The sequence below is a fragment of the Setaria italica genome, chromosome IX (genome assembly GCF_000263155.2).
Source record: "Setaria italica strain Yugu1 chromosome IX, Setaria_italica_v2.0, whole genome shotgun sequence".
Lineage (NCBI taxonomy): Eukaryota > Viridiplantae > Streptophyta > Magnoliopsida > Poales > Poaceae > Setaria > Setaria italica.
In genome coordinates this window covers 9,928,529-9,956,307 of record NC_028458.1, presented here as the reverse complement: position 1 = coordinate 9,956,307, position 27,779 = coordinate 9,928,529, and the positions used below count along the sequence as shown (strand labels likewise).

At 41.4% G+C, this 27,779-nt stretch overlaps 2 protein-coding genes across 5 annotated transcripts; both read right to left on the bottom strand.

The window, feature by feature from the left end:
* Positions 1 to 1,120: 1,120 nt before the first annotated feature.
* LOC101771207 (general negative regulator of transcription subunit 3) lies at positions 1,121 to 10,781 on the bottom strand. Of its 4 annotated transcripts, none has more exons than XM_004982235.4 (17): positions 10,558 to 10,780; positions 10,330 to 10,461; positions 8,913 to 9,050; positions 8,236 to 8,286; positions 7,882 to 7,971; positions 7,634 to 7,780; positions 7,396 to 7,506; positions 7,094 to 7,165; positions 5,652 to 6,122; positions 5,373 to 5,564; positions 4,426 to 4,593; positions 3,365 to 3,428; positions 3,076 to 3,200; positions 2,125 to 2,394; positions 1,911 to 2,045; positions 1,625 to 1,800; positions 1,121 to 1,533 (listed from the first exon to the last, which is right to left on the bottom strand). In XM_004982235.4, the coding sequence occupies exons 1-17, from the start codon at positions 10,648 to 10,650 to the stop codon at positions 1,458 to 1,460; spliced, it is 2,511 nt and encodes an 836-aa protein (XP_004982292.1). In that variant the 5' UTR covers positions 10,651 to 10,780; the 3' UTR covers positions 1,121 to 1,457. The 4 variants fall into 4 exon arrangements, with proteins under 4 accessions (XP_004982292.1, XP_004982293.1, XP_004982290.1 ...); XM_004982236.4 differs by having other exon boundaries at positions 5,373 to 5,561; XM_004982233.4 differs by having other exon boundaries at positions 5,373 to 6,122; positions 10,558 to 10,781.
* Positions 10,782 to 11,443: 662 nt separating this feature from the next.
* Positions 11,444 to 26,005, bottom strand: LOC101772410 (cationic amino acid transporter 2, vacuolar). The gene is made up of 25 exons (XM_012842912.1): positions 25,733 to 26,005; positions 24,958 to 25,150; positions 24,723 to 24,880; positions 24,469 to 24,614; positions 23,645 to 23,707; positions 23,445 to 23,537; positions 21,835 to 21,996; positions 21,605 to 21,702; positions 21,373 to 21,536; positions 20,822 to 21,140; positions 20,707 to 20,739; positions 17,951 to 17,964; positions 14,974 to 15,175; positions 14,712 to 14,796; positions 14,473 to 14,613; positions 14,265 to 14,383; positions 14,096 to 14,192; positions 13,842 to 14,014; positions 13,685 to 13,751; positions 13,062 to 13,220; positions 12,658 to 12,907; positions 12,446 to 12,554; positions 12,224 to 12,336; positions 12,069 to 12,144; positions 11,444 to 11,969 (listed from the first exon to the last, which is right to left on the bottom strand). Exons 1-25 carry the CDS (start codon positions 25,926 to 25,928, stop codon positions 11,813 to 11,815), a joined length of 3,387 nt encoding a protein of 1,128 aa, XP_012698366.1. The 5' UTR covers positions 25,929 to 26,005; the 3' UTR covers positions 11,444 to 11,812.
* Positions 26,006 to 27,779: the final 1,774 nt, after the last annotated feature.

Here is a 27,779-nt window from a genome sequence, read left to right as displayed (position 1 = left end):
TAGCGATCGAGATGCACTGAAACCCACGCCGGGGCCGCGATTGAGATGCACTGAAACCCACGCCGGGGCCGGGATGCATACGTTTGGTCGAATTACTGTCTCCTCGAGGTTACGTCAATGCAAGCACTCGAATTTGATACTGTGCATCATACTAGCTACTTATTAATTAAACTGTGGCATCATGCGGGCGCGCGCGCACGAACACCCTAGCTACCTTCTCCAATTCCTAACAAGAGTTGGTTCGCAAAAAATTGTATATCTATGGTTCTGAATACAAGTCCTTTATGGCATCAACACGATTTTTAATATTCTACTTTGACCACACAAACAATATCTATAAGAATATGGTACTTCAAACAGTTACATACTATAAACGTATCTTTAACTAACATCAATCTCATGATATCACTCTACACAAGTACACAGTGACTGACGGCAACCTTATTCAACTGCGCTTCGAGGGGGCACAACCGGAGATTTTTGTGGGAGGTCATTTTTCTGTGATGATAATGATATATGGTGGTAATTTATTTGGAAAAGCAGATTGCATCAAAAGGCACAATCAGAAGAGAGATATCTGTGTCATGGGCGAAAAACGGTCACCTCAAAGTTGACTGTCAGGTAAATCTTACCCGGTGGTCAAACTGTTTCTCCACGACATCCGTATCTCCCCAAACCGCCACCTCCTGCCTTACGGTCACGGAAACCTTCCATTTCTGATTGAACTAAATTTGAGTACCCAAGTGGCTTATTTGGCCATGCATGCAAATCTGCATGCAAGCCTGCCACCAATTAGAAAGGTATAATTATTCTCATGAGGGAGTATTTGCGAACTTCAATACTTCTAATTTCTTTGGTCCCAAGTTTATTAGGAGGAACCATAGAACACCAAATTAATGCGGTTAATCCATATGCATTTATAATTGATTGACATAGTTGAGATATTAGTACTAGCAAGAGAGCCACAACTAGAAAATTATCAATTGAAAATGTCTTGAGCCAATAGCTTTTTTAAAAAATTATTCTACACTCAAAAGACTTTAACTAAAAGGACATCCAAGTTATAACTAAAAAACAAACAACTCTAAAAAATTTTAGGACAAAACAGAAACTTGCAAAATTTAAAGCAAAATCACTCAAGATTAAACAGAAATTAAACACAGGGGCAAAGGAAGATCCGAAACAAATTTCGGAGCCCCCATGACTCTGACATGCAGATCAGAACAGCCATGTACAGCTGAGACACACTGGTTTGTTCACTTTGTTGACATAACCCACATGAGCGGTGCACCAGAACCTAAATGCACAGGGTAGCACCAACTTCACCCATTAGTTTACAGCTAGGGAATTGTTCTATAGAGTCCCGGATTATAACAGCTAAGACACCTTCCGAAAGTTACAAGATTCACATTGGACACAATGGCTCGATTAGACCTACTGCCATGGCAGATGGCACTCTAATTTGTCTGTACCGATAGCTCATCCTCAAGGTAGTTGTACTCAAATGTGAAGTCATTCTTGATTCTTTGGCACCTGCAGGCAGTGTTAGTAACAGGTTATAAGTCCAGTCATTTGGAAATGTGGTGCCCCACAAACTAATATCAAGGCAGAAAGGACCACGTACCATCCTGAGCCGTCCTCGGTGACATGGAAATCGAAGTACACATAGGAGCCCCGCTCATACTCATCGGTTGTAACTTGTGGCTCCACATGCCGCTGGAACCAAGTATTGTACCTTCTGTGAAATCTCCATGATTGCTTCTTCAATTCTCTAGCAGCTAAGTATTGTTGGTATGTGTTCTACAGCAGCAGAAGAACATCATTAGGACCAAACAATTGACAACTGTTAAAAATTCGCTGCTCGTGCCAGGAAAACAACTATAAAGTTGGAAAAGACTGGGAAAACTAACCTGCTGATAGTAGAATGCAAAGAACAGCATATCCGTAGCTAATGTGTCACTACCAATTCTTTCCCAAAAGGTAGGATTCGATACAATCGGTGCCTGAATTTGGGGGTAACTAGCAGGGGTGACTGCAGGGTGCCGCTGAAAATGCAGGTAAGAAAATTAGAAAAATATACTCAAACCTTGGTAGCAGGCACCAATCTCATTCAAAAACCCATACCGGAACATAATTTTTAGCACGCTCTGAGTCCTTGGGTTGTGGAAGCCTGTGAAATGCAGCTTCGAGCATTTGCAAATTATAAAGCTGATCATGACCAGAACTTGCAGAAGTTCCAGTGAGGTTATCTCCGATTGCACCAAGATCAGATACACTTCTTCGGCCAATAACACCAACAGCAGATGATGACATTCCAGGTTGCAAAGGCTGCCCAGGCGATAGATCAGTGTCCCTAGGCAGCTGAGTGTTTTCAGTTGCAGGTGCTGAAGGATTCTGTGAAAACCAAACCAGAAGATTGTGCTGAGGTATTAAAGGAAGCTAAGCACAGAACAGGAAGATATTACTATGTTCAGTTTGGTCGGAATTTCCACTTAAACAGTACAGGAGGGTTAGTCCAAGTAGCTTGTGTGGATCATACAAATAATGGTCCATCATATAGTTAAATGATCATTAAAAATAAAAAGTTTGGAACCTTGAAGAGCAAGACAGGATATGCAAAACATGAACTAATGAAAAAAAAGTTAGCAATTGTCCATTGGACGTTTTGCAAGGACGATAGCATCTGTATATATCAAGTTCTCAAAATTTCAGTTGTACATAACATTCTAAAACTTTATAATCTTTTATATTTCCATTGATGAGTTACATATTTATAGTTCCTCAGGTATTTCCCTTTCCATAATAGATATGATTACATTATTGACTGTTTGTTGAGATGTTTTTGCTTTTTAGGAGCAATCAAGATGTTGTAAATCTAACTTTAACATGAGTTTCCTTAAAAGGATGAGATTTAACCTGATAAATATAACTGATTTTATAACTAGGTAAATTCAGCCTTTTCATATTAGTTCAATTTTCAAAGTAACTGAACTGGAATACCTATACAGTTTGAAAAACAAATGAACAAAGACACGTCTGGTTTCATGAGCATACATGTGCAAAAGATTGACATACCGGATAAGGAATCTTTGTGTCATCTTCACTTGTTTGTTTATTTGCTCCAGTTGTTGCAGCAGATTCAACACCAACATCTTCAGCCAAACTTTGTTGTTGTTCTTCACTTTTTACATGCCCAGCATCTGCACAGATGGGTAAATTCTCAATGCTCATAATAAACAATTAATGACCATAACTTCAACCCTTGCAATGTATTGCCCAGGTGAAAGTCGGTGTTCAGCAAAGTTCTATAGAATTGGGGGCTAGGAATTATGATGTAGATGACATCAGAAAGCAGAGGTGATACCTGATCCTTGAGCTCCAAGCCCAAGGTTCACTTGGGAAGATATAGAAGAACTCTGTGAGTTAAACTGCATAAATAAACTAATCAATAATGCATAACCGGTCACTACAGTACAAGCAACAAAAATAAAATAGAATAAAATAAAGACATCTCAAAATTTCAAGCGAGGAATAACAATTGCCAAAAAAGGGGTGATATGCACCAACTCTATTAATCAGGCACAAAATGAACTAAAAAAGCTTGGGTTTCTCTATGTCAAACCATAACAGTGAAATGCCAACAGTAAATCATAAACAAATGAGTAAATTTCACAAAAACAATGGTGAAAACTATCGCACCCACATTTGGAAACCTATTTCACAAAGTACACACTTTCCTGTCCTTTTGTATCACAGAACTATCCTTGAAATTCTGAAAACAACACTTCCATTGTCATTTTATATCATGAAAATATAACTTTTTGTATCGCAAAAGCACATTTCTATTATCTTTCAATTTCACAAATTTACACTTTTTGATGGTGTAGTTTTGCAACGAGTGATAAAAAGAAACTGCAGTTCTGTTATACTAAAAGTAGAAAAGTTCTGCAATATATAATAACAATGGAAATGTAGTTTTATGAAGTCGATTAGTTCTGTGAAAAAGGGAGTTTTCTACAAATGTGGTTTTGCAATAGCTACAAAAGTAATTTACCTTCGTGAATTTATTCTAAACCCAATTGAAAAATAAAATATGAGCACTCACGATAAACTACAATTTTTAAGTATCCTTTTGTCATCAATAGAGCTTCAAAATTTGAAGGGTGGTAAATCACATTGAGGATTATCTCTATTCTATACAACATTTCACTATTTTTTAGTTGATTTGATCATCAATAAATTATTAGTATGGTAGGCTGATAGCACCTAATGATGAGTTTAGCATACAAGACTAAGAACAGGACAAACAGAGAATACACCTCAAGACGAAAACAGAGAATAAAAATATGTATGTGCTCAGCTAGTTGTATTTCTAAATCGCTTGACAATGCATCAGATATTAGTACTGTAGAAAAAAAAAGAAACCTGTTGCAGAAGGGGATTTGGCTGCTGTGTTGGAAATTGCTTCTGATTTATGCCAGCTATATGAGGAACATTAAGAAGACTGCCTTGCTGCTGCTGTACTTGCTGCAATCTTTGTAGGTACTTCTCCCTTTGGTCAGCAGAAATCTCAGGCCTTCCACGAAATTGACTCTGGAAACAGAGTCAGCAAAAAAATCATATAGGTAATCATGTATTTGTTACCCCAGTGAGGGATTATCAAAAGTTCAAAATGAAAAAAGTTTACAGTAGAAAAGCATCTGTAGTTTTTATGCATCCAAACAATTTGAGTAACTTCCCAGTAAAAAAAAGGTTGATATTTTGGTCATTGACAATTTGACATGCCCCTCCAAGACATGCCTTTAACAAGTAACTCTATAATTTTTGAAGTATTGTAACTATGCTTTCAAGTTATTATAGCATAGTTACAGTACTTTGTAAAATTATAATATTCTATAGAGCTTTCCCAGGCAAATCTGTGTGCTATTTCAACACGCCCAATCAAAATATTAAAGTTGAAAATCTAAACTGATACACCCTCGATTCTCTTGCATGCAAATTTTTTATGCTTTACATCACTGCCCCGATTTATCAAAAAAAACCTACATGCACTCACTAGCCTCTGATGCTCCCAGTATATTTTAATAAGGATAATTCAGTCATTTTCTCTTCTAATTTCCTTGATTAGTTGATTTGTACCATTGGCTCTAGTCCTAATACACCCTACTAATTTAAAAGAGGGAGAAATTTCCAAAACATCACTGCAAAGTTACTGGATGCAGTAGTTGATAGAGTAAGAAACAGAACGTCTTGTTGAACCATCAACTTGTATACGGAAAGCCTATAAAGATATTATGAAGTATGATCAAGTATTCAAGGGAGCAAGGGCAAGTGGACTGTAAAAAGAAAATAGCAACAGAAGAGGTACATACAGTTTCACTTTGATTTTGAAATGCAGCAGCAGTTTGAGGTCTCCATTGAACCCCAGAAACAACTGGAGGAGAAAATACTCTTCCTCCAAGAATAGGGTTTTCATTTGTGCTAGCAGAATCAGAGCTAATTGCATCATTAGTCCTGGGAAGTTGCTGTGGTTGAACTTTATTACCAAGAGGCGAAACCAACTGCTGAGAAAGACCACCACTGTTAATTCTCTCATCAGTGTTCAATAGATTTCTTTTGGACAAGTCATTTATTGCAGGGAGTGCACTAACCGATCCATTTCCAGGGACTGGACCAATACTTATGGGAGCTGTACCTAATGTCTGACTAGTTACTCCACGGGCTATGCCCCTGCCAATTCCAATTTCAGTAATGGCAGGAGATGGTCTTCGTGGAGGAAAACTCATGCTGTCATCATCCTTCAAGGTGCCAGATAAGTTTGCAGGAATTGAGGTTACAACAGGTGTACTCTCAGGAGCACTTCGTGGAGTAGCAGAAGAAAGTATTGCAGCCGCTGTGGTAGGAACAGTTGGCCGCACAGGGGAATTAATGGTTTCCGCAGGGACAGAAACAGGCACGCTACCAGTACTGATAGCAATGGGCACAACTGGCACTGAAGGTCCAAGATTTCCACCTTTTGAAGGTGGCGTTTGTGGCATAGATTCAGGATTGCTTTCTTGTGAAGCCGTCTCCTCTGTTTGATCTTGTGATGTACTTTGTGAAGTAGTTGTTGATACAGTAGGCTGAAAAAAGGAGAAATAGTTGTTAAGACAGAAGGCAAATAAAAGAACAAAAATATGGCATGAGGCACACCTGAAGCATTATGCCCTAATCTTTTTGAAGATGTTCTTATTGTACCAACAGAATAGCAAAACCAATGGAAATTGAAATCGTAGCTCTAAGGAGTAAAGGGAATGGACACACATCAATGGATTCAACAGTAGCACTTTGAAATTCACAAGAAAGCAGCAGCAAAGTTGGTACTGTGTGTTAATATACTAACAATCAGGTGCATATTCTAACTCCCTCTGTTTCACTATGTATGTCCACAGCACACCATAACCAAAGAACTTTGAGCTCCAAGAAAAAAAATCAATGTGAAATGCCCATCCATACCCCTACATAGTTCTAATCCCAATACATAGTTGTGTCATGCTCTCCAAAGATGTCACGTCATATGACGAGAGAATAATACACCACTTTTACAATGCATATCATAGTTGGGATTAGCCTTAGTGACATGATACAACTCCTCTTTTTTCAAAGCATTTAATTAGGCGTGTAATGGAAACATTGCAATAACTGCACTCTTGAAATCCTTGAAGGATAAACATTGCGAGAAGCATTCCCCCAAAGCCAACATAGAGAAACAGAGGGGAGTATAAAATATTTATTATATTGCATTACTCCCTCCGTTTTTATTTATAAGGCGCACACACATATCAAGATTCAAACTTTCCAATCTTTGACCAATAATTTGATTATTATTTTTTTATTTTATAATGTAATCTTTATATGGTTGGATTTGTAATCAAATACACTCTACAATGATTATAAGTTTATAACCATAAACAATATAATATAAGATAAATGAATGGTCAAAGTGTTATTTGGAAGACTGTGCCAAGTCATACCATGCCTTATAAACATAGATGGAGGGAGTACACATGTATAACAAACCATCAAACAATAAATAAGTACTAACAGCACATGCCTGAGTAGATGAAGTTGCAACTGAAGAAGTCTTCGTGCTCAAAACTGCACTGGTGGAAACAGAAGCAACACCCTGCCAATTATGAAACATTGCTGAAAAACATATAACAACATCCAAAAGCCAAAAAAAAGTAAATACGCAAGGCTAAGCAACAACCTCAATTATAAACACAGCCCAAATGCGAATAAGAAAGGACCTCTACTAACGTTGTAGGAGTCACATAAAAACTGTTAATTTTGCCAGTTATTTCTGTTAACAAGATCGCAAGATCACAGCACCAGCAGGGCAGCATTATAGCTTACCTTCACAAGACTGGAAGGAGCAAGTGAAACCATGTCTTCAAGTGCTTCAACCTTCTCCATAGGCAATGTGCTATAGAGATCCTCAACGTCACTGAATTCATCAAAGTCTTCCTAAATATGAATGAATGAAATAAAAAAGGAACAAACAAAAGGTCCATCATATGCCTGTGTGTTATCACAATTAGCATGCAACATCAAAAGAGGATATTACCAAGGCTAACTAAGAAGATAATCACACCTGATTACGTTCAACGTAGTCTTCAAGGAAATCTTTAACATCATTGACTTGCTCAGGACTCAACTCATCATTATCCAAAAGTCTCAAGATTGACTCCAATTTCTTTATATGAGCTTTATGCCGCGTAATAGACTTCTCTAAATGTACCTAAGTATGCAAAATCACTTCTTATATAGCACAGATCATCAAAAACAAGTTCCATAAAGATCAAAACAGGACCAGTCTGAAATGAATATAACTGATCATACCAGTCGAGGTGGTCTTTGTTTTCCCTTTTTAATTGAAAGCCCTTCAACCTCTGCTTCAAAGTTATCAATCTGGCTTTCCAAATCACTAACCTGTAAAGATAACATGGCCCAGGAGCTACATTAGATATATTCCAAGCACTACCAACTACGGATTAAATAGTAGCCGTAGAAGGAGCCATCAGTAATCACAAAACTACACAGGAATCAAGTTACAAGAGACAAATAAAGATAAATGTCACATTTTCAGAGCAATCAGATCAAAGAAAACAGTCACACCCATTCTGAATTGTAGAACAAAAGGCAGAGATGGAAACGTAAGAACACAAGAGTAACAGCTAACAGTTTCCAACATACCACAGTATTAAGCCAATCCCTCGTTTCAGCTTTGGCCTTCTCTTTGGGATCCTGCACCAAGTGAGAAATAATTATAAGCCATGAAGCGGGAGCTGCAATATAACGAAGCACACAGCAAGTCAAGAAAAATAGCACTAGAGTAGTAGACTGCGACGAGTAAAGTCAGCCCTGAAAAAGGTGTGTGGAGTAGACATAAATGTTAAACCTAGAGCTGGAGTGCTGGACCAAATGAGATATAAAATGGTATCCGCAATTGATTGTAAGCTAAGGCACAAACCTAAAATCATCCATACATTCCTCCTACAAATGAGTGATGACTATAAATCTGCTTATAACTTTGGCTAAATCAAAAAGTAAACTCATGAGTGTAGATAAAGCAGTATTTAGTTCCTGTATGTCTAAGCTGCATCAGTGAATCATTGCATCTCAATGCCAATGTTGAATACTTAGTTCAGACTCAATTCTTTCAACCTAAAAAAAACTAACTATATGAGAAAGGAATTAATCATATGGGACCTAAGAAATATAATCTCACAAGGCTAGTAGTGTAGTGCTGAATAATTTATAACTAGTATCCACATACCTAAGTCTTGGAAAAACATGTTATATAAACAATTTGAATAAGTACACCAAACTGGAAACTACATTAGCACAAACAAAGAAGTCCAAGAGCTTACAGTTTTTGGTTGCTGACCTAACCCTTCTTTTGAGAAGGCCTTGGTTTTTGTTTCCTTCTCACAAACTTTAAATCGTTCCATCTCTCGTTCAATCTGCTTACGGGCATCCATCAGAGCCTGCTCATAAGAGGCACTAACCTATGTCAACATATATCACAATGGATTAAAACAAGAAATTAAGCAAAGTGCAACTTAAAAAATTACATCTACATTTGCAAATAAAAAACATGTATATATATTGACAAAAAAACATTATTTCATCAAAAAAGGTAGATGCCGAAACATGGAAACAACTATTATTGTAAATACTACATTTCTAGAGTATCGTGATAACATTTTTATTCGGGCTCACAATGATATTGGATGGTTAAACTAGATTGCCAACAACAAGACGCCAATAAAAAATTGTCTTGAAACATATGCGATGTAACCAATTTATGAAGGAAAAAGAAAACTACATCAACTCCAGAACAAACATTTTACTACTGACTCTGTGACGTTTAAAAAGTACCATTATTTGCAAACTCTGTTTAAGAACATTTATGCTTTCTGTGTTTCAATAAGAACGTGATATACTCAGTATGTAGCTCATCAAACAAATTCTAATACAAATAGACCAGCCAGTAGCCTGAAGGAGACAATGACAACCGATTTTTGTTATAAACTGCCAGTAATGGACTACTCTTACCAAATATGACAGATAAAAGGCATCCACAGCACAGTAAATGTAGATAGCAATATGTAACATGTACAGAGAAAAATTGGAAAGACTGGACTTGAGTGATCTCAAAGTCTCATTGTCAAGTATCAGTTACCTTCACAAGTTAACCTACCAAAAAAAGAAAACAAGATGAGAGCTACTCAGAGCTAGGTAGCACGTGGACTAGCGGACAATCTTGACGACAGAAAAGCATAACAAGAACAAAATCCGGTATACCCAGAATGTTAACAGAACAGTCTGGGAAATTCGAATGAATCATTGAGTATAGCATGATAATTGCAAGAGAATCTAAATAACAGCACAGCTACTAACGCCAATAAAAAGCAAAGGAAAGAGAGCTGTATCAATAATAACCTCAAAAACCTCTTCATCCTACTGACAGGATATAAGAAACTGACCATATATCACTAGAATCATCACCACAACCATATATCGTAACAGATATAGAGTAACGGAACAGTTGTCCAATCAAGGTCCCTACTCACTGATCACCGCCCATATTGCGGTACAAGACAGAGCTTCTTCAAAGCACCCTTCGACTTAGCAGTTAACTAAACACAACAGCGTAACTGTACCTAGATCGCTACATGCAGTCAGCAAGCAGCAGCATTGCATCATAAACATTCCCATGCCCCTCCAAGTACAGACATCAAAGCGGCCTAGGGGAGTGGGGACAGGACCGTCGGTAACTCTCACCTTCTTGTCCTTGATCTCGCTGGATTGGATCCACGTCTTGATCTGGTCCCTGTACCGCTGCAGCTTCTTGATCTCTTTCTTGAGGTCCGCCTCGAACTTCTCCTTCTGGTTCGCATTCTCGGTGTCGTAGACCTGCCCCCCAAAAAACTATCAGATAATTCGCCAAAATCCGCGAGAGAAAAAATTCCGCAGGACCAAGGAGAATGGCGGTGGTCTGGGCGGGCGTACCTTGTTCCAGATGCTGTCGAAGACGTCGACGCCCTCCTGGACCTTCTTGAGGACGCGGTCGATCTCGCCCTGCAGCTTCCGACTGGCGCCCATGGCGGCGGCGGGGGTGCCCTCGCGCTGGGGCGCGGCTAGGGTTTACGATTTGGGAGCGAGCAAAGGGGGAGAGTGGTGGAGACTGGGGAAGGAGACGACGAATTATTCGGGGGAGTTTATTTGGGAGGGGTTTCGGTTTTCCTCAGCCGAGGTCTGCGTGGGGTGGGGTGACGTAGGCGAGAATGAACGCGGAGGTGCTTTCGGTGCGGAAGATCTGGGCTATGGCCTGTGTGGGCCGATATCTTCTTACGTCATGGCCTGCGTATTGGGCCGTGAAGCCCAGGTGTGACCGCCAACGAGGATATAGATGACTAGGAAGAGAAGTGGGTGGCCAAATATTCGAGCATTTTCAGGCTTGGGCCCCTAGTTATACGGTTTTGATATTTTTTTATAAAAAAAATGTTGCACAGACGGAATTCTCTCTCGCATACATGTCCACGAGTCGCAATGTTGATGTTCGATAAAACTTACCATATGCCGACTGGATACAAGAGAGCTTATTGTCTTCCATGAGTTTCAGGAATGAACAAACCATACTAGCAGCAGGAGACCAATTCAAGAATTTTGAGCTATATACCCGCAAAAAAAAAAATCTTGAGCTATATGTATATCAACATCTCCTGAAAAGATGAAGTCCACAAACATAAAATGGCATTCGATCTTAGTGTTAACAGCAAACTTTTACATTAGGAGGCTAACTTGTGTGAGAATAGTGTGATAGACCTTTTCCCCCACATAGTGACATAGATGTAGGGCAAATCTGCAACTAAACAAAGCGTAAAGAGAAAGTTGATGACATCAAAGGAGGTGCTTCTTTTCAATCAGTGTAATATTTCAGTAGTTCTTTTCAGTGTCCACCCATTTCAGTACAAAAAGCTTGTACATGAATCATACACATCATATATCACATACTCCACCCAATTGGGTTTATATACCACATCTATACGCAAACTCCAACAATGTGTAAATTGATCTGGCTCACGCGCAGCATAAATCTTGCATCCATGAGATCTTGTTGACCAAGTACGAAAGAAAGAACAGTCCGTTCGACCTCCGTGTCTTCCTGGCTGATAACCACTAATCTGCAACAACAACTATATCATCTGTCGGTTTTTTTAACAACTCTAATACGTCACATGAGACTCTGCAGTGCTGTTCTTTTCTACGATACGTATCCTGATGAACTCCTGTATATCTCATCGGCTTGTGCTACCGGAATGTAGACAACATCTGTTAGGGAACTGTGGGTTCGCCCGTAGAAAATGTACACAAGAACACCCATCAGCAGCCATATGCCAACTCTCATCCATGTGCCTCCGCTGAAAAAAACATTGCAAACAATGATTCACAAAGAGAGAAGTCAGTCATCTACATCCAGTGTTTTGCATGGAAAATGTAATAATTGATTAGGCACTAACCCCAGGTTTATCAACAGATATGTATTTATCAAGATACACATAACTGGTAGCACTGGAACAAAAGGGCATGTGAATCCTGCAGAAAACAAATCAAAGATGTACTGTTTATTCTGAACGTACTGGCTAGCAGCGTTATGTAAATTTTTTAGAAGTACCTCCAGAATGACCAAAAGAGTGCCTGCCATCATCCTGGTCGATCCAAGAGAGCATGCCAAGGCCAGCAAAAAGGAGAACAACGCCAATAATGCAGCCGATACATATTGGGAGACTGATACAGGACAGATATTTTTAGACTTTTTGTTATTGTGATAGATCATAAAAATGAGCAATAGAAGTATCCTAGTATCCTTTCAGACAGTTATTATATGGGTACTTACAAAGGCAGCCATGTCACAGAGGCTGAAGACGTGAGGATCAGAACCCCTACACACACAGATCCAATGCTGAAAGCAGCTATCTTTCGACGTTTTGTCTCGTCCATCTTGCCTAAAGAATTAACATGGAAATTCGTTCTAATTAGCTAGCTGAAGTAAAATGTATCTTTCACAGACAATGAATAAGTATAAAGCCTGAAGGCAATTTTGTGTACCTTTATGTTGTCTTTTCTCAATAAGAGGGTCCTTCATTGATTCTACTAAAACAATCACATCATTTGTTTGAGATGTGTTGCAGTTCCCATCTCCAAGAAGATCCCTATCCTTTTCCTCATCACATTCCTGGTTCAAACGGAATGATTCTTGCATAGAGGGTGGCAAAGGGACCTCATCTGGAGGAACATATCTGAGTATCAAGATTGAGACAGCAACTATGGTGAATGCAAGGAGTGTGCCTACACTGACCTGCAATAAAAATACCATTTTTATTATTTCACTCCACCTTACAGCATTTGTAATGCTTACATGCATGTATAGTTCTGCAGGAGTGCGGGAAGTTTACATTCCATGTAAAAATGACAGTTGAGATACAAGCAATATTAGACAGTGGGTTCCTTACCATTCCTGCCAACTGTGAAACATCCATTGCAAAAGCCAGAGCAGCTGCACAGATGCCAGTCACAATTGTGCTCTTGACAGGTACTTGTGTTTGCTTGTTAACATCAGAGAAGAAGGATGGCAACAGCCCATCTCGTGCCATGGCCATAAGTATTCTAGGCTGCGAAAAATAATAAGTAGAATCATAAATTTATGACACTGAGTATTAACATGTCATGCCATGTGGTCTGCCTAATGCTGATCTGGCAGGCCATACTGCTGTATGCCTGCATCATCTTCTGTCAAAGATGTGGCATGGCACATCAAAATTAGTTGTGACATTAGTTGAATGGACTTCAATTGAAAATCAAGGGATGCGGGGTTAATGTAATTGATCGATAATGTTTAATTAGCCATTGAAATCAAATTGCAAATTAAAGAACAATCATATTTTGCAACGATTTCGAACTATTCAGCTTTGGCCAGTTACATGGCTTAGGTTCACAACTATTGTTGTGGAGTCACTGTCAGTAGAACGAGAAGTTCACACGCACTAGGAATCTAGGATCAACTCAAATCCCATTGCATTTTCAACCACTGGGTGTCATCACATGTTAGTCATGTATACTTTTATAAGTGGTATACCTGTGGAAGAAGTGAACCCATCAAGGTTGAACAAAGGGCAAGAACAGCACCACTTGTCACAACATACCTAAAATTAGATGGCAAAATGAGTATGCCAGTGAGAAGTGTGCTACAAGACAGTCATGCACAGGGGGGTAAACAAATAAACTGGACTTACATGGCCCATTGCATTCCATGTTTTGCAAAGGCTGATGAAATAGGAGTATCTGGGTCCATAGCGAAATATGGTACTAGCCCAACAATAACAATGGAAACGGCCATATATAATGCACAACAAATAGCCAACGCTACACCTATTCCCAATGGTAGATCTCTCTGTGGATTCTTTACCTACAAGGGTCAAAAGAGGGAGAAAATGAATATCTCTTGTAACAGAAGTGCACGAGCTTTGGCAGATGGGTCCCTCCTTACCTCTTCAGCTGTACTAGCAACTGTATCAAAGCCTATGAACGCAAAGAAAACAGTTGCTGATCCAGCAAGCATTCCATTTACTCCATACGGGAAATACCTGGAAAGTTCAGACAACCATGAGCATGCAAATCCTCGAAAAGAAAGGAAGCATAAAGACTTTATGCATTACCCATCAGAAACCTTGTAGCCGACCCATCCTATTTGGAAGCCAATATAACTACCAGCTATGATAACGAATATCATTACACAAGCATTCAGAACTGTTACAACTCCTTGTGCAAATGAACTCTGCAACAATTCAAATAGAATGGTCATCAATGCTCTATATTTGAGGAGAAAAGGAATAAAGACTTATGGATAAATAAAAAAACAGTCACCTCTTTAATTCCCACGCATAGTAAAACAGTCACAACAAAAACAAGAGCAGCAGCACAGGGATCAACAATGATATCAAACCATGGAAGCTGATGGCGTGCTAAAAGCCATGGCAAACTATCTGGTCCCCCAAAAAACAAGGCCTGGAATGATAAAGAAAGTTCATCAAAATAAGTACATGATTCAAAGCATTGACTGAATGCAACTGAAAGAAGCTAGACGCTAGAGAAATCACACTTACTAAATTGGGGGATATGCCGCGGGCAACAGCAGATCCACCAATAGTATATTCCAGCACTAAAGCCCAACCAATCAACCAGGCAACACTAGGTAAATAAAACGACAATGTGAGTTCATTCTAGACATTTGTTTATAGAACCTGAAGATGTAAATTTCTTTGCTTGCGTATATAGAAAATAATACAGTTTACCGTAATTATTCAAAAGAGGCAGTATTCACTTATCATAAAAGAATGCATGCTTAGCCATGAGTCAGTAACTTACCCTTCTCCAACACATATGTATGAATAATGGTAGGCACTTCCAGCAGAGGGGCAACGGCTAGCAAGCTCGGCATAACAGAAAGCTGAAAGCGCTGCTGCTATTCCAGCTATCAGAAAGGAAATTGTCAATGCTGGACCAGCGTGCTCCCTAGCAACTGTTCCCACGAGAACATATACTCCAGCTCCAACTGTGGAACCGACCCCTGATAGATAATACAGTGGTTCATTAACAATAATTTATAATATGAATCAATTAAAATATAAGATCTGCGAGGAGTGGAATAACAAAATTCATTACTTCAGAATCTAACTCAGCCCATCGCACCTATCTCTCAACTCCAACCTCAATAACAATATGACAACTTAAGAAGCTACAATGTGACGACTGCAGGATCATGAGGTTCATTATTTGAGTTGGCAACCAACATTGACTGACCTATCAACAACTGAACAAGTGGAAGGAAAGCAACAACCTTACAATAGGGACAAGTCCGCTGACCCATATCCCCAAAACTGTATAAAATTGGAACAACTGTACTCCTTTTATTCGAAGAGAAAGACAGAATACGCCATGATAAAAGAGGAAAAAAAAACAAATCCTCCTGTTATTGTCGTCAGTTTTTCAGAAGAGGTAGCAGTTGAAATTCAGTAAGTACAAGTTAATTCGGAGCAAAACAATTCATGCATCCTCACTAAAAAAAGTAGTAATCAGAAACTCTAATCAACTCCATTGACCCAGAACATCAAATTTACCAGCATAATTGCCCATCAGCCTAATAAATCCCCCCGGAAAGCTCGCATTCTCACCAGAATTCGCTAAAAGTCCGCAAAGGAATTAGCGCTCCAAAACTACCAAAGCCCAGACCTTTCCGTGAAACACAGGACCAGGAATCCACAGAAAAGTGAAACACAACACAGAATCACAAAGAAGAAGAAGAAGAAGAAGAAGAAGCCGCACCGATGGCGACCAGCTCCGGGACGTTGAGCTCCTTGGCGAGCTGCGGCTGGCCCTCGGCGCGGACCCGATCGGAGTCCACCTGCTTCCGCCGCATCAGGCTCCGGAACCCGCCGCCCCATCCACTCCCGCCGCAGCCGCTGGTCCCGGCCTCCAATGCCATCAAGATCGCCGGCGACGCCGACGGCGAAGAACCGGGGCCTTTCTCGCCGGATTCGATCAGAAGGCGGCCGATAAGGGCATCGGGTTCCGTGTATTACGCGGCGGTTGGACGGGGCGAGAAAGAGGGAGGGAGGGAGATGGGGGACGGTGAGAGCTCGGCGGCGGCAGCTCTCCCTCTCGCTCTCTGGGCTCCGCGCGGTCGCGCTTCTCCCTCCTCTCCCGTGTGTTCTTCTAGTCTAGTCTGTGTTCTTCTAGTCAGAAGGCCGCGGAGAGGAGAGTTTTTTATAGTTTTACACGTGGAGGTTTTTACTTGTACCAAGCTGACCTACTGGGAATAGAATGTTTTAGTTTTAGTCGCCTAGAGTCAGTTGCCGTATTTAACTGAACGCCGAGATTCTTGTTTTTTTGGTGCATTTTTTTACCTGGGAAATTAGGGGAGCAACTCCAAAAGCTCCTTGAAATTACCCTAAAACCTTACATAGGGGAACAAAAAACTTACCTCCAACAACTCCCCCATCCTTCCCGTAAAAATACGCGGACGCGAAAAACACCTCATTGCCCCATATATATATCCGCGAGTCCGGTCCTTAATCCCCCTGAACTGCTCCTTCCCACATGTTGATCCGTTCCCACGCTCTATTTTTCCCGTGCGCTTGGGTCGAGGGCCGCCGGCGCGTAGCTACAAGAACCCCGCAATCGAGGCGGCCCTCTCCGCAATCGTAGTTGCAGGTCCCGCTAACGGAGACGGCAGTGGCTGCTACGCCTGGTTGGTGTCGGTGCGCGCCGAGGCCGGGATGACCGAGGAGGAGTTGAAGTCCTCGCCAGTGGGGAGGAGCAAGTTGTCGGGGACGAGGAAGGTGGAGTTGAGGAGGACGTGGGAGAGCGAGGTGGTGATGGTGGCGGAGGACTGGAGCCAGGGGTCCGGCGGCTTGTAGGTGACGGCGACGACGGTGATGACGTGGATAGTGAGCACGAAGAGGGAGAAGCAGATGTTGCTTGCCACCTTGATGAGCGACTGCGCGACAGGGACATCGGCGACGCCGCCAACGTCGAAGGATGGGGACCCCCGATGGTGGAAGAGGGGCGAATCCTCGCCGCCGTTGGGGGCGTTGTCCTGGTCGGAGGAGGACATCCTGGATCTGGGAGCGGCGGAGAGATTTGGGAAGGGGCGGTGGGTAGAGTGTGGTGGGATGGGAGAGGAGGAGGTGAGCTGGCGCGCTACCTGGTTGTGTCGGTGCAGAGGGAGGAAGCTGCTGGAGCCTAACAGAGAATCCACGTGCTGACGTGATCCATTTTGAAGTACTGGGGAGTTTATTATTGGGGATCTGATGTGGGATGACATGATTTTGGGAGAAAAAAATTTTAGTAGAGCCCCCAATAAATAATTTTGGAGGAGATTTTTTTTGACTCTTGGAGTTGCTCTAATAGAGTTTTTTGCTCACGAAAAAATCGTCTTTCTAAGCTTTGCTGAAATTTGTATAATAATGTATAATGTCAAATTCGTGCTACAACCCACCAAAAATTGGATGTCGACATTGTTTACAATTCGCTATTTTGTTTACGAGTTGAGTTCTGCATTTCAAGAGGAACTCCTCTTCCAAGTTAAATTCGGATACAAGTGCTAGTTAGTCATGTTCAAGTCATTTTTAAATATAATAATGTCCAGTGCAAGCTAATCATTTCATTTTTAACTTGGGTAAGTGCTAGTTTCTTTTCAAGAAAAAAACAGGAGGTAGAAATATTTTCCCATCAAAAAGTCTTTTAATCTATATCAACATAACTTAATTGCGTGAATATAGTAACATTATATTTTCCTCCAGCGCGTTTGATGAAGTATCGAAAAATATCCAATGTGGTATACAAATAAAACTTAATCTGATAGCCTAAAATAACCACTCCTTTTCTACTAAAATTGAAAAAAAATCCAGAATGATAGGGGCCAATGAGTCAGCGATGATCAGTGGATCTTGTTCACGTGCTCCGCGCATACGGCCTGTACAAGATCGTAATCCGCAAATATTAATATATAGACAGTTCACCAACTGGTATTATTGGCAGTAGTCCCCTACGTCTTTGGTAATACTTGACGTCTTCTTGCCCGTCTCTCATTCGTGTTTCATTTTTGGACGGAGAAAATTCGTTTTATTTTCGTTTTGAGTACCCACAATCACAAAAGCTGTGTTAAGCAGGGCCTAGACTTTGGATTCTATGAGAATCCGGTCTCCCAAACAGATGCAACTCTGCGAGGCCAATGGAACAGACGATCCAAAGACTTTGCATCCAGTGATTTTTTTTTTCTATAACAAATGACAACCAGTAGAGAAGAACACGCCATGCCAAAGCCAAGGGATAGGATCCTGATTCGGTGATTCCTGCCCTTTTTCCCGCATGTGTCGTGGGGACGCCGGACGCCACGCCACTGCCTCCCACTGTCATTTGTGCGTGTGTGCAAACAAACGAGATGCCTAGCCTTGCGTCTCCAAGTCTTCAATTATTGCCTGATCTCCTCTCATCCTTTGGCCCCGGATGCATTCGCATCCATGCCTAGTTGCCTACGGCACACATGCTCTGTAACTAAGCATATATTTGGTTTTGGAATGATCGTGAGTTGGGTTGGAACCAACCCACACTTTTTTAGTCGGATCCGCCCCATCTCGTGTTTGAATGAGAGGGATAAGTTGGACCTAGGATTTTCTTGATTGGAGGAGTTGAGAAGGTTGGGATGGATGCCATCTTAACACCATTAGGAACAGTTGTACATGGACCCCATATGTCATCGTGGGACCCACCTGTCATCCTCCTATTCTTTTTTTTTCCATGCCCCTTGTTTCCTTCCTCCCGAGCGCCGCCCCTCCATCCCAGCGCCGGCTTCCGTCGTCGCCCCTCCTTCCCTCTGTCTTGCGCCGCCTGCCGCCCCTCCCTCCCTCTCCCTGCCCCTGCGCGCGGAGGGCGACGGGGCCGGCGGGTGGGCAGCGGGCGGCGGTGGCATCGGCCCATTGGCAGGTGGGTGCGCGCCCCCGCATGCTCGAACGGAGCGGACGCAGCGGACAGAGTCCGTGTGGGTCGAGTGCGTCCGCTTGTTTTGGGCGGATGCATTCGACGGTATTTTTGGGGAATATTTCCTATCGGGGACGAACCTAACCCACTCAATTTCCAACCAAACGGGACATCAACCCCAAACCAAACACGTCCTAAGATATTGCATAAAATTTACCCTATTCTCGTATGAATTGTTATGAGGTCATACCCGTGCATGTAATTCAAGAGGCTGCCAGCATTTCCCTCTTATGTTTCCTACCGAAGTGGTGACGCCACGCTACCAAAAAACGAAAAACTCTGCCATGAAATCTTCTGGGACATGACCAGCGAGTAGTGTCGGAAATGCTAGTTTTATTTTGTATCAGCTTGCACTTCCAGAGACCAAAAATCGTTGCGCCTGCGTGCAACACACGATATTCCGTTATGGACAAGTACATAGCCTAGTAGGCATGTCTCTACGTGAGAATAATGAACCCTATATCTGTGCGGCTGCAAACCGGACACCTCGCTGCCCAAACATTACATCAGCGTAGCAGCAACAGGCCATCCAGAGGCTCATCAATTTTTATATGAGCATTTTGCACCGGCATTTCCGTTTCCATCATCATTTTTAATTCCTCCACGAGGTACCCGCGTACGTCCGAGAGCCCGTGTTTCTCTGCACTTCCCCACCCCAATTTCGCGGTTTTCGTATATGCATGCATATCGGATCCTAATCTTATTTTAATCCGTTCCGTTGTAAACAATGCAAACATCATAGAAAAACAATGCAGAACGGCAAACGCAGCTTGGTCCCAGTAGGAACACGTTTGTTTCTCTTATTTTAATCCGTTCCGTTGTAAACAATGCAAACATCATAGAAAAACAATGCGGAACGGCAAACGCAGCTTGGTCCCAGTAGGAACACGTTTGTTTCTTCACGTTTCCCGCGAGATGGATACCCTGACCTGATCTTGTGAGCTTCATGATTATCATCATCGGGTCACAAGAGCCTTGTTCAGCTCTCAGCCTATCTAAAAAGGCAAGAATTAAAAAGGCAAATACTTAGATGGACGTGTGCAGACCCAAAGAATATGGCGATGATCTTCCCAGTCAAAAGGCACCCACCCAACGGAAAGAGAGCTGCAAGTTCCTCCAAGCACAATTCCTTGCCATGCTTGATCCTCGCACCACATCACACTTTTGACCTGCTTGAAGCTGCTTGGATGGCATTTGCATGGCAGCTTCTTGCCGACCTTATCTCGTCTGGACACCGAGATCAAGACGCAAACACACAACGGTCCCGCTTCTACTAACTCCACGCATGCCGTGCCATCATCCTTGAGAGATGGCATGATGCTAACAACCATCGGTACGAGAGGAAAGAGATATGCCCAATGGCCCAATTTTCAATAGGGTTATCTCAATGCTGCCGGTAATTACATTGGTTAAGCCCTTCGATACATCACTTCTGGAGAAGTGCCAATCCACAAATAACCCACAGCCACATCTAACCTAGTACCAAATTTGACCTGAGATGGTTAACCAACTACTGTCACCGGGCAGAACTAAACCAACCATGGCAACAACAGCGGAAACAATCGAATGCTACCACCCCACCCTACTGCTAAACTACTCTTCCTACTCTTCACACGTGCACGGTAGCAGCATATGCTTGGAACCCTTGCAAGTTGAACCAGCATGCTACCCCCACAATCTCCACAGACCAGGATCTGCTGCATCGGGTTCCTCCCCGGTTTCCTCCGAGCTTGAGGAGCTCTCAATAGTCTCCTCCTCAGAGAGGTCATCATCTTTCTCTACTCGCAGCCGGCTGGCGTTGTCCGCAACCCACTGGGCAAACTCGGGGGTTGCGGTGCATTCCGCCAGTGCCTTCCTGGTGGATTCCTGGGTGAACTCCTCCCATTCTTGCTTTGAATATTTCCGTGGTTCGATGTTGTGGAAGGTGGAGTAGTAGTCTTCGTCTTTGTCTTGTTTGGGTACTACCTGATTTGTAAGTGCGGAGGAGACCCGGCCTGCAAAACCCAGTACGTTGTCATGGCAGAAGCTGAATTTGCTGAACTATTCAAATTTTTAAGTGAAGAAATCACAAAGAGGTGTCATCATTCATTCTCAGACAAATGAAAATGACATTCCAAACATGCATGCAAGGTTTTCAAAACAGTATCCTACAAGGAATGCAGTGACTACAGTCCAATAAAGAAAGAAAAAAAACCTTCAGATTATAAACAACATCGGTTATGTTACCTCCATTGGCCAAATTGCTCCAACCATACTGTGTGGCTGAACTTCTAGATGCAGTTCTTCCAAAGCCTACCTTAGATGATGGACTTAAGAACTGGACCTGAGGACTGCTGGGTGATCCTTGGGTAAGCATTAGCTGAGAAGAAACCTTTGATTGCTTTTGCTTCCTGCAGAAGTACCATAACACTCAGTACTTCAATTACATGCGCAACATCAACCTAATGAATGGACTTACTGTGTCGTTTTCTTCTGAACTTTCTTTCCCGTCAACAAAGCGCAAACCGACCAGCAAGAAGCAAGAGCAACCATTGCTAGACGAGGATCAAGTGTGCTCTGGAAAGATGCACATCACGTCAGATACGAAATCAGTGAACAGCACAGCTTATCTCATTCAAAGCAGTGAAGAGATTCAGGCGATTGAGAAGTATACTTAGCATGTTATGTGAAAATAAGATAAAACCACACCTGCATAACAAAGAATGTAGCAACAACACGCATGGCCCACTTCACAAATTGTGCTATCCCAGCATCCACACTTCCATCCTTTGAAAGGATAAATTTCCTGACCATCCAATAGCCAAAACCAGCTCCAGTCAAGATAATTGCTACCACCAGGAAGAGTGAAACCTGTAATTCAACATTAACTTCTGTTATTTGAAGACATAATATAATGGGTATAGGATGCAGTAGAACTCAGACTGATGTACTTCAAAAGGTATAGAATAGTTGTTATACCATACAGGTCAAGTGGTCAACAAGTGTAACAAACTGGTTTTTTATCATAGTATGCAATCTTCTATTGAAGATACACTTATCTTTTTGTCTAATGGTGTCACATACATGATACATGATGCATGGTCCATACAGAGGTATGAAACTCTATATTTACGTGCATCACGCTTTTGACAGAAGTTAGGTTTTATATTTTAGGGAAAAAGAACAGAAATAACCTCCAATATAATCATAATTTTATCCACAAGGGCACTGAATAGGTAAATAGGAACCTTAGAATATGTCTTTCATATGCTCTGTAAGTTATATGTTCAAACTTCTCTCCACTAAAAAAAATCATACTTCTGCATTTGAATTTATTTAGTAACCACGCTAACATGTAATATCTACATGCAAAACATTCTTCTGCATAGTTTACCATTGCCAGATATTATTTCTGACACCATCACCAAAATGTCCAGGGATCAACTGGTTAAAGTCGGTCAGAAATACTGGACATTTTGGTGATGGTGTCAGAAATAATTTCAGGCACAACAGAGAATAACTGTTTGAAAAAAAGTGATCTTTGCAGGCAGAAGGCCAATCATAACAACCCAAATGGAGGCCGGTCTAATGTGCATCTGGGAAAAAACTAAGAAACCTGTTTTTGTTTCCAAAGGTTAAAAAGACAGATCTATATCAAAATAAAAACTTAGGGGCATGTCTGGTAGAGCTGCTCTGGAAGTAATTCTCTGAGAAGAACTAATTATGTGGCTGAAAGTGATTCTCAATATGGAAGAAGTGAAGGGTGGGAAGTGAAACAGGAGAAGCTAGTTTTTTCAGCTCCCAGCACTGGGTGTGGAGTAGGGATGAAAACGGATCGGATACGAATGGATATCTACGGATACAAATACAGATAATTATTTTTTCACGGATTCGAATTCGGATATGAATAGTGTCAAACGTGTCGAATATTGATATTCATCCTATTCGCATAACAGATATCTGACATGAGTATCGTGATTCGAATCCTCATAGAATCACCTTGGTTGCTCTACGAGCTCTGCTAAACAGGCCCTAAGGATTCAGGTGAATTACCAAGATCAGTTCCAAAGATCAAATCAAGAACTAAAATCACCTTAGATTGGAAATGCATGCGCTATTTTCCACATTTCTTTCTAAATTCCCATAATACTATAGTAGCACAACTGATAAATAGAGGTGTGCTCCATTTCTGATGGAATAAACAGTATAAAACTGAAATCCAGCATAAAAGAAAAACAGTTGCAACAGTGCGAAGAGAAATTAACTAAAGCACAAGATTCACCATTAGATGATTCTACATGCAAGAGGAAATTACTTACAGGGTTGTACATCTCTTCACCCAAGCCAAAGTTTTCCAGAATAGAAGAGACCAATGTTGAGAAGTAGTGAAAAACATAGGAACCAACACCTATCTAAATGCCAGAAAACAAATAAAAAATTGAATGAGTACAAATAATTTAGAACTGCCTAAACAATTGTTTCGAATAACAGAAAAATAGTGTAGGCATAAGGTACTTGCCACAGATCCATAAATTGTGAGGTAAAATAAACTTTTCTTCCCCATTGGTAGCAATTTCATCCCCTATAACAAGGGCAAGATCAGCCATCAATATTGCATCGTCGAAAACAGTGGACCATCAACAATTAAACAAACAATACATTGAAGTTCACTGTTCATCAATAGCAGTTTCAGAATTGGCACTATAGGGTTATCTAATCAGCACATGCACATGTTCTGAATCTAAAGGGGGGGACTATAAATCTATAATCAATCAAAAGAACATTGTATCAAAACATTGTCAATCACTATAAAAGAAGCATGCAGCTAATTTCTTGTGTAAAAGTGCACACATGCAGGATCAGCACTAAACATAAAAACAACAAAGAATCAGGGACATTGCCTGATCACCATTGAGATTCCAAAAAAATGATATCCTAATGCACGAATATATTTCACATGTATTCCTATGATTATAGGCAATGACACAAGGTGGATCTCCAATAGTGCGGAAATTGGACAGCATCAAGGGATGAAGGCAATATCAGGATTATAAAAGCATAACACTAAGTTTTTATCCTTTCCTCGACAATTAGCCACAGTTAGGTACTCAGTGCATTCAAACTAACCATGTTTTCTCTAAAAACTCAAGCAAAAATACCAGAGGAATCAAAACGCATGTGGAAACTTCAAATACTTCTTGAGTAAGGTATGGCAAGGGACTATTATGCCAAAGTGTTATCAATTAGGTCTAAGACTATAAAGCACTACATTCTGATTTTTCTAAGTGTTCATGCCTGCAAGTATCAATGGAAAAATATCTACAAAATGTTTAGAATTTATACCTGAAAAAGAACAATAAGAACAACAAGCAGGATGCCAAGAGCCATAGAGCTGCTATAGTAAAATGGTGCCCATTTGCTAACAGTAGGAGACAGGAATAGCAATATAAATCCAATACCAAGGCAAGCCAAGCGCCATTTCTGAAATTCTGCATAGATATATGGAACAAGACCAAATAATTTAGAGAAAGAAAAGGAATAGATGCCCTTAGTTTATTATTGAAAGAAAAAGAACTGATTTAATGAACAATCCTGACCTTCCTGAATGGAAAGAGTGAACCTAGCAGATTTCTTATCAGCCAATTTCACATCAACATATTTGTTTCCATATGGAGAATATACTGCTGTCCACAAGCCATCTTGAAAACCTTGCCATTCACCCGCCTCGCATTGGCATAAACCCATAGAGGCGTTCCTGCAAACAAATTGCTTCAGTTTTCCAAACACTAAGGTTGCCTACACTTACACTTACATAATCAAATCATGACTTACCGATGAAAGCAAACCTCTATTTTCCAGTGGAACTTCTCAGGAATTGATTGAGAAACATTCATTTTGACACGTATTTGACTTGCATAGCTTTCAAGATGTAACCTTGGCACTCCAGATAGACGCACTCGCTCACAAAATTGTCCCCCAACAGGTGAGGGAACAAAGGAAACCTCTGGATTTTCCAGGCTAGCATCTGTAGGAGTAACCAATTAGTCAAACAGCGTCACACAGAAGACTACCAAACAACACAAGAATAGAAACATATGAAGTTATCTTCATGGATATCATGAAACCATCAGGCATCAAGACAATTGTGTGTTTAAGTTACAACAAGCATATAAAAGGGCTACATAGAGGAAATCTCACAACATGCTTCCACTAAGAAATAAATCAAAATAAAAATGCTATTATAACAAGAAAACAATCTGAACACTTGAGCATGCATGCTTGAGAACTATCCAGTCCAAGGGCAGCTTGAAGCTATAAAACAACAGCAACATTCACCATCCCCAGCACTTAATCCCCAACAATAACCGTAGAAGTGCATCAGCATATTACTGAATATTTCCTTAAAAAAGGGATACAAATGCAACTCCCATCATTGGAAACCCAACCAGCCGCACAATCTAAAGCCCCAACCAGCTAGGGGATACAATCGCTCAACCCAAATCCTGAGCCAGCGCAAAGCCCTAAACCCTAGACGCACATAAGCGAGCCCAAATCCCGACCACAGAGAGCAACCCGCTCGAACAAGAAAAGCCGCAAGGAGCGATACCTTTGAGCGGGTGCGCCGTGCCGTCGTCGCCGGAGGAGAGGATGATGAGCGCCGCTAGGGAGGCGAGGAGGAGCAGCGTGGGAGCCGCGCGCCTGGACGACGACGACGGCGAGGGGGAGGCCGGCGCGCCCGCGGTGTCCGCGGACGAGGCGGCGCTGGTCGCCGACGACGAGGCCGCTTCCGCGTAGGGGGCCATCTCGCGACGCGGCGGCGCTCCTGGCGTGTGCCCCGCGCGGGTATTGCGCTCAACTCTGTTTTTTTTCTTTTTTCTGGCCTTATTCACGGGGATTTAAGCGGATGTTCTGTTGTTTATTCGTGGAAAAACCTGCGTAATGTAAAGGGACTTTGTATTAAAGACGAGGCAGCTTACATTTACAAATACGTGCGGGGGAAGTCTTAATGGGTAAGCTTGATCACGGTGGCTGACGAGTGGGTCCAGGAGTTGTTGACAGCGTGAGACTTTTGCGAGGAAAAATCCCAAATGATGTTTTGCTAGGAGTATCTTCTACTCAAAACTACTCGAGCAAAACAAGCAACCACGTTAACAAAAAAGAAAATAAGCATGACGCCATGTTTGAATTCAAATTTCAGATGGAATATGGTACTACTCCATTTCTTTTTTTGGGAATTTGCAGCCAACGTTCACAACATCGAGCGTCCCTTGGGCTGCGTGCTACGTCTACTCATCGGCTTGTTTTCAAATTTCAAACACTGAAGCACTTGTGCCGAAGCGGGTGGAGGCACATCCGTACATGACACAAATCCGCTTTTTGTTAGCCGGTCCTAATTTCAGTATTCCTATATCGAACCAAACAATTTAAAATCCACAGTTCGATATCACAAAACGCACAGAGAAACAATTCATTAACAAACCATATCCAAAGTGAACAGCCACCTGCAGGCTGCACTACATATAGAAAGAATATAATCTTCCAGACATACTTCCAGAACATATTATCTTGAATTTTTGCAAAGTCCAAAACAAAATCTACCATGCTCAAACCAATAAGAAATATGCATTGGCACAAGTTTACATAGGGTAACTTTATGTAATGGTCATGGTCATTTTGCTTTCTGTCAGAAACAGTCTTGGCATCAGTCTCGCTCAGGCCTCAGGTAAATGAGAAAAGTGGGACACCCTTGAGAGTGGAATCACAGATGTCCAAATGCATAATTGGCCAAGTCAGCTATGTACTCATCAATCACAGCCTGCGGATACTCCGAGTTGTGTTCGACAACTGAGGGCAGGGAAAATGAGCTTCATTGTCATCGTAACTGTGGACCACCTGGATTTCATCCATCAGCTCCTTCTCCATCACCTGTATCACACACATGTTTTGAGACAGCAGAGTAAAAAGTTTGTTAGCAAGAATACATATAATATAGGTACCTGCACCTGGTCCACAGAAAAGTTGTTACCGACCATCTGAAAGATTCACCACCCACCATGAGTCATGACCGCACAGATGAAGAGCATTTACAAGAATGCGAAGAAACTATACCCGTGTCATCCATAAGGAAATTGTTCACTATCTGCGCCACAGATCAGATGTTGAATTAATATGACAGATTAACAATATATTTCAGATTTGGAACTGAATTCTAATGACGATCAATATTTCAGTTAGAGCACCAAGAAGTTTTACCTCCATTTCCGACATAACTGCATCATTGTCCAAAGGATCTTAGAGGCCCTGAACATCAGAACATGTTTTAGAGCACATAATAAAAACAACCTGACACAGCATAAGAAAATGCTGAAATCTTTCTAGATCAAAAATTCATTCTGATTAAGAGCTGCCTTGCTAAGTGATGTGGTGCCTGGCACTTCATCAACAGGAGCTTCAGCACTTAATTCACACTTCTCCCTGTACCTCTGGCAAACAAGAAAAAATAACATAAAAAAGAAGAAAACGTATTCGGATCGTGCATGGTGGAATGAAAATGATTGAGGAATCTAATAATGCTCTGAAACAGGGAGAGGTACCTGGAGGTGACTCTTGATGTTTTGGATTGTAAGGCCCACGACTCCCATAGCTTCCATCGT

Bases quoted from the DNA above. Each gene is read 5' to 3' on its own strand.
- LOC101772410 (XM_012842912.1), bottom strand. From the start codon at position 25,928: ATGGCCCCCTACGCGGAAGCGGCCTCGTCGTCGGCGACCAGCGCCGCC. The intron at 24,615-24,722 runs GTCAGGATTGTT...ATATCTATGCAG, and splicing joins CACTCTTTCCATTCAGGAAG to AATTTCAGAAATGGCGCTTG. The intron at 14,797-14,973 runs GTAAGTTACTGA...TTATTTACCTAG, and splicing joins TACATATGTGTTGGAGAAGG to TGTTGCCTGGTTGATTGGTT.
- LOC101771207 (XM_004982233.4), bottom strand. From the start codon at position 10,650: ATGGGCGCCAGTCGGAAGCTGCAGGGCGAGATCGACCGCGTCCTCAAG. The intron at 6,123-7,093 runs GCATGTGCTGTT...TCCTTTTTTCAG, and splicing joins TTGCAACTTCATCTACTCAG to CCTACTGTATCAACAACTAC. The intron at 2,046-2,124 runs GTATGGGTTTTT...CTGCATTTTCAG, and splicing joins GTGCTAAAAATTATGTTCCG to CGGCACCCTGCAGTCACCCC.